Source organism: Panthera pardus, unplaced genomic scaffold, assembly GCF_024362965.1.
Source record: "Panthera pardus isolate Hobbes unplaced genomic scaffold, ASM2436296v1 HiC_scaffold_11, whole genome shotgun sequence".
In the NCBI taxonomy this organism is placed as follows: Eukaryota; Metazoa; Chordata; class Mammalia; order Carnivora; family Felidae; genus Panthera; species Panthera pardus.
Genome location: NW_026526666.1, coordinates 22,854,748 through 22,867,252, shown reverse-complemented (window position 1 = coordinate 22,867,252; position 12,505 = coordinate 22,854,748). Strand labels below are relative to the sequence as shown.

At 35.5% G+C, this 12,505-nt stretch overlaps 1 protein-coding gene across 5 annotated transcripts in view; it reads left to right on the top strand.

Annotated features, from left to right (window-relative positions):
* The window catches only part of SNX7 (sorting nexin 7), a 124,150-nt gene that overhangs the window by 37,985 nt on the left and 73,660 nt on the right, over positions 1 to 12,505 (top strand). For all 5 annotated transcript variants that reach the window (XM_019457592.2, XM_019457589.2, XM_019457594.2 and 2 more), the window contains exons 6-7: positions 2,942 to 3,141; positions 5,900 to 5,986. In XM_019457592.2, coding sequence (XP_019313137.2) covers positions 2,942 to 3,141; positions 5,900 to 5,986 — 287 coding nt within the window. The remainder of the gene's footprint in view (positions 1 to 2,941; positions 3,142 to 5,899; positions 5,987 to 12,505) is intronic.

Sequence of the window (12,505 nt, the reverse complement as noted above, 5' to 3'; positions counted from 1 at the left end):
CTGAATATAGTTTAATAATTTCTTTTAGGACTTATTGGTCCACCCTTGTTATTTATCATTTGTCTTTTTTTTTTTTTTTAAATCTCAAGAGGCTAATTGTTTTAACTGTATTCCACAATTCCAATTCTGTTAAGAATATTCTTGATGCATAGTTAAGTGGAATAGCAATTCAGAGAAGCTCCTGGAAACTCTTGAGACCTACGAGTTTTGTAGAACATCAGTATGCTGCTTTACATTTGCTGGTGCAAAGAAATAGTTTTAAAATCTTCGGTATACTCTAATGTTTGTGAAATGCTCAGAAGGAAAAGTGGATTTGATGATAGACTTTGTAAATTTGAGTTCTGATTTTCAGGGCATGATTGCCACTGACCCAAATTGGAGGGATTTCTTAGTTTTTTGAGTGTGAAGCCCACTTGTCAGATTCCTTTGAAGATGATGGAATGTTTTATTTTGTAGCTTGGGAGCCTAAGCTATATAGGATATTTCATTCGTATTCAAATCATGAAGATATGGTGATCATAACTAGTGGTTTCTATTTAAAAATTTTTTTCAAGGTTTTTCTTTGATCTTGTTATATCTTGTGCTCCCCAGTTTATTTGTCACATTTGTACTGACCACATGCTGTACTGCTTCTCTGTGTTGGAGATTAAAGGAGGAGTAAGTTGGTACCTGTCCTTGAGCTCAGAGTCTAGTTGGGGAGACATATATTAATAGACAAATTACAGTGCAACTCAGTAAGTGTTTGCATACAAATGTAATCAGAGAGCTGTGTAAGCGCAGTTTAGAATTTTATAAAAGCTCTCTGTGGAAAAATAGATATTGCAGGGGCACCTGGGTGGTTCAACTGATTAAGCATCCAACTCTTGATCTCAGCTCAGGTCATGATCTCATCGTTTCATGGGATCGAGCTCCACATCGGGCTCTGTGCTGTCAGCACAACCCCTGCTTGGGGTTCTGTCTCTCCCTCTCTCTGTGCCCCTTCCCTGCTCGTACTCTGCCTCTCAAAATAAATAAACTTTAAATAAACAAACAAATAAATGAATGAATGTATGTTACAAAGGTTCAATGGTACACACTTATGTATACACAAATTGAGAAAATGAGATAAGGGAGAACATTTTTCTAGAAATGCTAGTGTAGTGCGGCCATTATTTAAAACAAAGGATAGGCCTTGATTAAGTGGGTGCAGTTGGAAAGGCTCTAGTGATTATTAAACCTGATACCTTTATTTGGTAACAACTGATATTTCCAGTGTCTTAAATTTTTTTAATCTATTTCAGTTTATTTGATCATACAAACTTTTGACATTTTAATAGTTTAATTTAGAGGAATATGCCAGATTTCAACTAACTCTAATGAGTAGTAAGATGATTAAATATAGAGAGAATTTCATTGTATTTGATGGATGTTAGAGAAAAAATATTCACTACTTCTACATTCTCTACCATAAAAAGCCATCTTTGAAAGATGATAGCATATCAGGGTGCCTGGGGGGCTCAGTTGGTTAAGTGTCTGACTCTTTACTTCGGCTTAGGTAATTATCTCATGGTTTTTGGGATCAAGTCCTGTGTTGGACTCTGCATTGACAGCACAGAACCTGCTTGGGATTCTTGCCCTCTCTCTCTGTTCTTCCCCCTGCATATGCATGTGTTCTCTCTCCCTCTCTGTCTCTCTCTCAAAATAAATAAACTTTAAAAAAAAGAGGGATGATATTATAAACGCAAAGTGTAAAAATATTCAGATTTTGAAATGAAATACAAATTTTTGAATTAATGGCTTATCAAGCATTGAATAGTCTTTTGTTGTTCATTCACTAATACAAAAATATTTATTGAACACATTCTGCATCAGGCTTTGAGATAAAAGAAAATGAGACCCAGCCCCTGTTTTAAGGAGCATATGGCCTAGGAGCATATGATTTATGCAAGCAATTATAATAGAATGGGATAATACAAGTATAAAATTATGATAGGCTTTAATAGAAGTGTAAGATTATGATCAGCTCATTGGGGACAAAGCATATACAATGTTTTGGAACAGAATCCGAAGGAATTTATTTGTACTAGTATTTACTAGTATTTGTGCTAGTATTTAAAGGATTAGAAGTAGTTTGTCAAATGGTAGAAATGGTAAAGGGCAAGGCAAAGGGGTATGTGTAATGTTTAAATGAGAAATCATGAGATAGTTATGAATGAGTAATTATCATGGCCTGAATCGAACTATTTTGGGGGAAGAATCTCAAGAGTTGGACCCAGAGAGACAATGTAGGGACTTTCTAATTTAGCTAAGAAGCTTCAGTGTTATATACTGTGACAAAAATTGAAAGAGGAAGAATAGTTATAAGTCCCTTACAGAAGTGTACATTACAGACGCTGATGAGCTGATGACAGTGGAAATAAGGATAGATAGGTAGAAAAATAGATGGATGAATGGATGGATAGACAGATGGATAGATAGATAAGTATTAAGAAATATTGAAACTGGTGATTGGCTCTGTGCAGGTATGAGTATAGGATGATACCCATTTTTGCTTTGAGATCACTGGAAACAATTACTCTTAGCTAGGATATGTAATCAGGGGAAGGGGAGAAAGAAGACAAGCTTGTTTAGGTAATGTTGCCTATGAGACACTCAGGTGTAGTTTATTTGGTAGGCAGCGTTCCATGATAGATATGGTGATCGTATAATCTGTCTTCCAAGCCAGGATACTTTAGAGAATGAAAAAGGATGCTATTGCTGATTACACATAGACACTAGTCATTCAAGGACTGACCCGAGTGGATTGGAATTGCTGCCAATTTAATGAAAGTTGATAGCCATCTTCTTATGTTCATTTAGAAGAACATATGCACGATGAGAAAAATAAGGTCTTTTCTTACTGTCTATAATTCACAGATTTTTAAAACTTCTGTAAATTGAGGAGCTTAATTTTTGTTTTTAGAATATTCTGATGAAATGAGAGAATATGGCCCAATTCATATTCTGTGGTCAGCGTCAGAAGAAGATCTGGTTGATACTCTAAAAGGGATTGCCAGCTGCATTGACAAATGCTCTAAGGCCACTGAAAAACGGATGTCTGGACTCTCAGAGGCCCTGCTTCCTGTAGTACATGAGTATGTACTTTATAGTGAAATGTTAATGGTAAGAACACCTTATACTTTTACCTTAGTCCCTGACCTGATTATAAGCTTTATAAAGGTAGTTTCTATTTCAGTTTTTTTCACCACTATTTTCCCATCCTGTAGAATGCTTTGCATATAGATGCTCAATAAATATTAGTTCACTATGTGAATGATATGACAAGTAGAAGTATATGTTAATAAAAGACAGGAATACTCAGCCACAATAATGTACATTACACATAGATTTGAAACATCTTCAGTCAAGATTTATATAGAGAATATGATTCATTTTTCCAAGCCTTTAAAATTTTACTTAAAAAATTTTTAGTGCTTTAGAGATTTCTTTTCATGAAAGAGTTCTTTTACCCCTTCTAGGTACATTTGATTTAGCAATGTATTTACTATCATTATGTACAAAGTACTTGAGTAGGATTTTGATGTTTGTTCTGTCTTCTGGATGCTTCTAAAAAGAAATCCTTCAAGTTAAAATGTTTTCTTTCACTATTTGCAAAGGCTTTTATTCCTCTTATATCAAAGTTTTGTATTTAACCTCCTCAGTTCAAGTTAAGGTTTCCAGATATTTGGGATTTAGCAATGCTATCTGCAAAGTTAATGTTTTTCATCCTGTATTATGTTCTGCTCACAGCACCTTGCACAAACTGATACCCTCAGGGTTGTTGTGTTTTAGCGTGGCAATGGGAGAAGGAGCCCACTTGCATTCAGATATAGTCCATTTCTTCTGCTATTTATATTTGGAGCCGTGTCTGTTTTCATGTACTCTTGGTTTGGGGATTTTTTTTTTTTTAATTTTGCTTCTGTCTTGGTAAGAAAAGCTCTCTTAGCCTTTCAGCATGAGATCTGCCTCTTTCTCACGGTTAGGTTTTTCTTTCACAGTCATTAAATATTTTGTAGATATTTCATGTTGCTGCTGTTACTTGACTTTATTAGGGTCTTCTATAAACAAACACTTCTTGCTTCCCAAAGGCCTCTAACATTTCACTGCTCAGGAGTCTCCTCCTTGTCTCCATCAATTTCCTTGGCTACATTTCATTGTTTTACCTCATTATTGATAGCCCCCTTGTGTGGTTGTTCAAAGAGATCTGATTTGTATAATTAAAAATAGTATATTCTTCTCCCTTAATTAGATGTGTTTTTCTCTTTATTATGTCAAGATGAAAATTATGTAATTTAAGTCATATATCATTAAAGGTGTGGAAAAATTATAATAGCAACCAGAAGAATTATTTTATAGGTTCTCATTTGATTATATTACTTTGTAGACTCCTAAAGCATAATCAGTAGCAATTTATATTGCAGTTCTGGCTGTGTTTTATATTGGAATGTTTTCTTCAATGTGAGCTAAAATGATGAAGTATAGACCTTGACAAAATGATTAAACTTGTGTAATCTTACTAGTTGTCTTCTGAAGCAAACTCTTACTTAAAATATTTCTACCTATGTGAAGCACAGTACTTCATATTTATGAAAACAGACCTTAAATAAATGAGACTAAATTGTAGTATGTGTCATTTGGGTTAGAGATAGGAAGGGGTTCCCGATATTAATGGTAATGAAACACTGAAATAAATATAAAAGGTATGTAGTAATTACCTGAATTTTCTATTGATTTCTTTGAAAACAGGAGAAAAGCTTATCTCTTTTGAGTGTTTTAGGAGTAATTCCGCCAGGCACAAAACTAGACTGAGTAATTTTGAGGATGCTTTTTATCCTTAATGCCTCTCAGTTCCCACATACTCTGTCAAATTATCTTGCCTCCATTTAACTGATTTGTTGGTAGGTTCTCCCCTTCCCCTGAAAACACCTGAAAGACCTATGCCTCATAAAGGCTCTTCTCATATATGCTGTACTTTCACCCTTTCTGTTTGAATTTTTTACTTACCTGGAGTTAGCTTAACTTTTTCCTTAACCTCTTTAGGCCTCTTGTGTTCATTATCACAATTTTATGATTTCAACTAATATTTTGAAAACCTGTGAAAGATGAGTACAAATAAAAAGAGTCGTTGTGTCTATAAAGCCTAAGTAGCAGGTCTTGGGAGAAAAATGAGTCACCAGGGGAAACACATTGTAAAAGGCTGGCAAACATTATAAAAGATGAAGGTGAAATCTGCACTCAAATTCCTTCACAAGGGTGTTTTAAAGTTTAAGGATACCGAAACATGAATTCATGGTTATTTGAGAAAACAGGATGGAACTCTTCTCAGAGAAGAGGCTATAATTTCTCATCAAAAGCTTGACTAATTGACTAATATTTATATATTTTAAGCTAAAATAAAATCTCAAAATGTGAGTTCACACTTCAGTTTTCTGATTTCCCACTGTAATTAAAAACTCTTTAATTAACCATGTCTTTGGAATTGAATAAGTGTGCTGCAAATTATTATAGACACTTTAGGTGAGAGGCCCGTGTGACCTCTCAACTGCCACCAGGTTACACCATAGTATATATTTTCAGTGCTCCCACTGATTTTTTGATTATTTGTTTTTTTTTTTTCTCTTTTTGAAGAACTGTATATGTCTAGAGTGCTTCAGTAAAATGTGCATTGGGAAAACTCATAAAAAGTTTATGAAAAAAATTCTCTTACATACTTGCTTTCAGTTTAACTTTTAGAGATTAAACAAATTTGTTTGTCATTATATCCCCAAATGACTGATGAGTTGGGAAGCGATGCCATTTATATTCTAAAATGTATATTTTTTCATAAAAATATTATTAAACCAAAGTACAACTTATTCCATCCCTGTGTTTTGATATGAAGGGTGTTATGAAAAGGAGAGACCAAATACAAGCAGAACTGGATTCCAAAGTGGAAGCTTTGACCTATAAAAAGGCAGATACTGATCTGGTAAGTTTTTAAGTTTCTTGATACACTCATATAGAATTCATTTTCTAAAATGTTTATTAGCTGTGTAAAGCTCCATTGTGTGCTTGCTTTTAAGGATTCAGTAGATGATACTAAACTTTCTTCTAGAAAACAAATTATACGTTGAATACCCAGTGAATCTACAAGTTTAACAATGATGCTTTTCTGCCTGTCTTACATTGTCTCTTATGATAAGTAAAGTATGAAGTTAATTTTTTTAAATTAGAATATTATAAGAAGCTATGGAAAGCACCTAGTATTGTTCCAGAAGGTTAGTGAGCACTCAGTAAATAAATCCACTTTTTGCTCATTTTATAAGCAAACGGTTATATAAAGTAGGTCGGTGTTCCTATACACTTTTTTCTAGTTATTTTAAAAACCTTTATGGAGGAAGTGTCTTTGATTTCAAGTTTTATCCTTTCCTTGCAATACATTTTAATGGAAGATTTCAAACATAAAAAGTGATATGATGAACTCGTGTACCCATCACTGGGCATCATTAATGTCCAAAATGTTGTCCAACTTTCTTCATCTTTCTCTTTCCTCACCTTTTTTTTTCTGAAATGTTCCCACGTAAATTCCAAACATTATATTATCACCCACAATATTTTAGTGTTTATATTTTATTGTCTTTGCGTCTCTTCAGGGTACTACTTTCAGCTTGGAATTATTTTTCTCACTTTAAAATTGAGAAAGAGGCTTTCAAGGTAGAGTAACTTGCCCAAGTTCATATAGTTCTTGAAGCAGAAGTTGGATTGGAGGTGGTGGTATCACTTGCCATCCTCAGAGCCTGCTGCCTCCCAGAGAGCAAGTATAGATGTGGGGAAAATTGAGTATTACTTTGATTAACTTCTCCTGAGTTCTCTATGAAGCAGACCTTCTTACTCTTTTTATTTTTAATTTAAGGATTTTGATCAGTAATGAGTACGATACTGAGTGTGCATATGGCAGGTGAGTGGGGAGTTCTTGAAACCACCCATTTGTCTGTAGTATCCTAGCCCCCATCCCAGCCTGGCTTGGGACTCAGCCTCCCTCTTCTCTGTTTTAATTTTCACCCTTACTTTAATCATTTTCTAACAGAAGATAGGATTTCATACTTACTGGTTTTCTTTGTATTGTCTTTCTTTCTCTTTCCCCCAGTCCATTATGTATGCAGTTTAAAGCCATGAATTTTTTTATTTGTTCCCTGAAGTGCTCTCAGCCCCTAAAACAGTGCCTTATACTTGGTAATCAATCAATCAATCAATCAATATTTAGTGAATAAATGAATGAATGAAAATGGCAGTGACTACTCTGATTCACAAAAACACACTGAAGGCTTAAAGCAAGAAGTCTCTACAAATTCAGACTTTGTGTAGAACACTGAGACTTCACTGAGAAGGGACTATGAATATCCTTGTTTTTCTAGACTATTTTTGTTTTTCAAACTCAAGTTCATTCTCCTGAGTGGAATGTGAATGGGCAGTGGTGGGCTATAGTGGACAGAGTAGGAGAATGGCATCTGAGAGAGAAAATAAATAATGGAAACTGTAGAGCCAATGGAGCTAGTACTCAAGATTAGGAGAAAAAAGAGGAAAGCCAAGGTTAACCTTTTCTTCACAGTAAGGTGTGTGTGTGTGTGTGTGTGTGTGTGTGTGTGTGTGTGTGTGTGTGTGTGTATAAATTTAAAGAGTCACTTGGCAAGAACAAAAAGTGGGCACATGTGCAGAAATTATAATTGTATCTTTTGAACTGTGGATTATTTTTATTAAGTAATTTTTAAAGATACTGAAATTAGCAATTAGATAAAATTTGCCCTTGACTAAATACTAGAAAAAGTACAGTATTTTAAAGTTTCAGGAGAATAGTTAAATGGCTTAAAAATCAAGCATCTGTTCAGAATGGTTTATATTCATATTTTAAATTGAAAGGAAGAGTAGTTGAGATGGTTCCAACCACAAAAATACAGGAAAAAATAGCTTGGGCCCAAATATGGCTAGGCTTTCCCAACTCAACTAAAAAAACACATTTTTTTTTTCATTTGACTTGCAAATATTTTGTCTTTTGCTCTATAAAAATTTCCTTGATATCTCATTATAACCTAATGATCCATCTGTATTTATGATTTCATTTTATGTGTATGTGTCATATCCACTATAAAGTATTTTTTACCTAGTTATCCGTTATGTTGTAAGATTGGGGAACTTTGAAACTTTAATTATCTGCATTATATTCTGTAAGATATTTTAAATGAAGATTTGAAACAGGCACATTTAACAGACGTTACAAATGTTTTTTTTTTTTTTTTTTTTTTTTTTTGTTAGCCATCAAAACAGATCCTTCCTAAAACATATAAGGACTAATTTAATGATTTATGAATGGTACCATTTACATTTTCAAGCAGTTTGTTTACAGGCCTCACTTCCAAATCCCTATGTGTTATGACGGTATCTTTGGGAGAAACCTTCCAGGGTTACTCTCAAAATGAACCTGCCATGATTGGTCACAGAACAACCAGAGGGAAGTTGCTTAAAATATGCAGGATAGGGTCACCATGGAAACGCGCCCTTGTGAGGTCCTTCCAAGGAGCCATCCTTTGCAGTCACCATGGCGACCCTGGCAGAGAACTGAATATAGCAATCTAGCCTGGTTGTTTACCATGGCAACTCAAGCAGGGCCACTTTGGAGACAACCCTGGGGCCATTTCTATGGAGACCTGCCAGGGTTGCCTTTAGAGGCTTCCTCAAAGTCACCTTTGGGTGGGATGCTATATGCATACCCAGCAAAGCAACTCACAATGAAAAGGTCAGTGAAATGAAGTTTTACCAAGGAGGGCAAAAACTAGGAGAGTAAATTAGTAGTGATGTAACATTCCAGAGGTCCTTTTGGACATACCAGGTGACTTCTATGTGGGCTTTGTGGCGTACAAAAATAGGGTTCTGGTCTTTTACCCTGCCTGTAATTTTGTAAATGCTGTAAATTGACAGTAATGGTATTACTGTTACTCTTTCTTATCACAAAAATATACCCACAAAAATGATGTGTTTTCTTGCAAACTGAAACAGTGTTTTAGAGTGAATTCTTTTATTCATCATCTGGGTAGTTGTAAAGTGACAGCTTACAGTTTATGAGTTGTTGTTTTTTTTTTTTTTTTAAGTTTATTTATTTACGTTGAGAGAGAGAGAGAGAGTTAGCTACAGAGGGGCAGAGAGAGAGAGAGAATCCCAAGCAGCCTCCACATTGCCACCGTGGAGCCTGATGTAGGGCTTGAACTCACAAACCATGAGATCATGACCTGAGCCGAAATCTAGAGTTGGACGCTTAACCGACTGATCCACTCAGGCACCCCAGAATTTGTGGTTTGTAGTTCTTATCTCGCACAACAATAAAATTAATGGTTGCAAAATGACCTAAACTCAGTAAAGACTTTCAGAATACCTATTCGAAGGTCAATTCAGCTGTTTATTTAGATTTTTGACATTTAGGCTTTGGAATTAGACCTAGGATCCAATCCTAGCTCATCTGATTTTTAAGTCTGTGACCTACAACATGTTTCCTACCTTCTTGTAGCCTTATTTTATCATGTATAATTTGGGGAAATTAGTAGTACCTTTCTAATTAGATTTTGTTTAAGGATTAAATGATACAATGGAAGTAAATCATTTAAATCATAGTAAGCACTCAGTGGTTGTTAGCTGTTGTTATTTTGATGACTTTATAGAAGTAATATTCGAGATGGCTCCTGTAAAATGACTTCAGCATTGTTCCTTGGAGAGCAAGGAGCATATTTCATGCAGACTTGGTATTATGAAAAGTAGTAAAAGCTCAAAAAGCATGCCAAAATGAGAAAACTAGGCTGATATATAGAGAACAGATAACAGGGGAGATGAGATGTGGCTGTAAAAGAAGGGCATAGTCAGATAGGAAGAGAGACTTGCTATTTGTCAGCAGGAGGAATATGGACTTTATCCTTTGGGCAGTGTGGATCCAGTGAGAGCCTGGACTGATGAGGTAGTAGTGGAGTTGCAGATGAGAATAAATTTGAGAGAAATATAGGTGAAAGATCGAATCTGTAGCACTTAAGAAGGAAGGGAAGCCAGTGTTTCAAGTTGTTAGTGACTCTTCACATTGCTAGCTTGCAGGGAGGGCAAGGATGCCTGGCTGGCTCAGTAGGTAGAGCACGCAACCCTTGATCTCAGGGTCGTGAGTTTGAGCCCCCACATTGGATAGAGAGATTACTTAAAAAATGAAAAGAAAAAAAAAAGAAAATTAGGGCAAATAATGGCTCTATAGACTAAATTATAGCATATAAAAGGGAGAAAAAAATTAGAGATCTACAACTTCACATCATGATAAGATGAACTTTAAGATAGAGATACTTAATGAAAGCTGTCCACAAATGTGGTTGAGTATCTACTATAAGAGAGACACCATTGCAAGCATTGGGGATATAGCAGTCAAGAAAACAGGCCCACATTCTAGTGGATGGAGACAATTATAAATAACTAATTAATTAAAATTTAAGTTGACTGTCTTGTAGTGATAAGTGTGGAGAAGAGGGAGTGTTTGGGAATAGTGCAATTTAATATTGGGGGTCAGGAAAGGTACTACCAAGAAGTTGATTAAGTAAAACCTGAAAGAGGTGAGATGTTGAACCATATGAATATCTGGGAGAAGAGCATTTCAGGCAGAGTCAATAAGTGCAAAGTATAAATATGCTTGCACGTTTCAGGAAAAGCCTGGAGACTAGTGTTACTGGAATAGAATGAGCAAGTGAAAGAGTTGGAGGAAATGAGGTCAGAGGGGTCAGGTCATGAGGTTTGGTCTCAGTGAAATAGGAAGACGACTGAACTGAGGAGTAACACATTCAGACATAAGCTATAAAACAATTACTGTGCTTAGGAAAGATAGGACATAACGTGTATGTGGTGTGTGCATGGGATAGGAGAACACCCCAGCTGGAGACCAGCTCTTACGATCCCAGTGACACATGATAGCTTGGATCAGGGTGAAAATGGTGTGAAGTGGTCAGATTCTAAGTACATTCTCAAGGTAGAGCTCTTTGCTATTTGGAGAACTGTGGATTCTGAGCACCTAAGGATGATACCAAGGTTTTGGGACTGAGTAGTTGGAAGGTAAGAATTGGCATTAATTGAAACAAGGAAGACTTTAGAAGGGACAGGTTTAGTGGAGAAGATGAAGAAATCAGATTTGGACATTTAAGATTGATGTGCCTATGAGATACCCAAGTGGAGATTTTGAATAAGGAGGTACATAGAAAAATCCTTATAAAAATCCAGAGGCCAAGGCAGGGATTCAGCTGGAGATACGTATTTGGCAGATGTTAGCCGATAGTATTCAAAGCATGAGATTTGTTGAAGTCGCTAATGGGTGGGGAAAAAAGAGGTCCCAGGACTTAGTGGGATTGAGCCTTGGCATATTCCAGTATTAAAAACTGGAGAAGGAATAGCTGGTGAGGAGAAGGAAAGGGAATTTATATAGCTTTGGCTGGTGGTAAATGATGGAGCCAACAAGATGAACTCAACAGATTTATTTAGGGTCATTTAATTTTTTTAACCACTTCTCCATTTATGAGGCATTTATAAAAACAGCCTGATGGAGAATAATTAAGATAAGTATAGATAAGAAATTATTTCAAGAGAAATCGAAAGTTGTATTATGTGCTCCAATACAGAAGATACTCAATGAAATACATATTGTTCAGTCAAAGTAAGAGAATTTTGACTATGGAGATAAAAGCACAGCAATAACCAAGATAATGAGGACGACTCAGATATTTAGAGGAACTTGTGGTTTTTGCAGTTTAGTTATTAAGATTTCAGAGTCAGAGCTTCTGTTTGAAAATGCTTATTCACTTCACTGCTTAACTGCAAGATAAATAAGGGTTCATCTGTGGTGCTAAATAATGCTGCATTTCCATTTTATTTTTGTTTTTATTTTTGAATGGATGATTTATAGTTTTCCACTCAAAGCAGCATTCAAATATAAATGAATATGAATACATTTGACATTTAGCAATATGTGCATTGAATCTGAAAGTTGGATCTAGATATAATGGCATAGCTGTTTAGCAGTATATTTATGTGAGCAAAAAAAATGCATTTTCATAAGATCATTATGATCTGCATTTGCATATAGCCACATTCAGTAGATGCAAACAGATACCAAATTTATTCAAGCTGGTCCTTGCTCTGTATGACTTGCTATTTTTGAACCGGTATTTTACTCTTATCCCCAAATAGTGGCTATTAATTTTCAGATGTTCTTGATAGTGTACTAAATGCTGCACAGAGAAAGATTGACTTTCCTCTAAGCTTCTAGGAGATGACAGTATTGACATAACTTTTTTTGTGTGGTGGGAGGGGAGCGGAGGTCACCTCTCCCTATTCTCAGATATTTATTGTCTTACCTCTCTCCCCTGACCTTTTTACAAATTTATTCCTTTCTATATGCCTCATTTCTTAGCATCTCATTTCCTCTCTGTCCTTCTTTTTAGGCTGT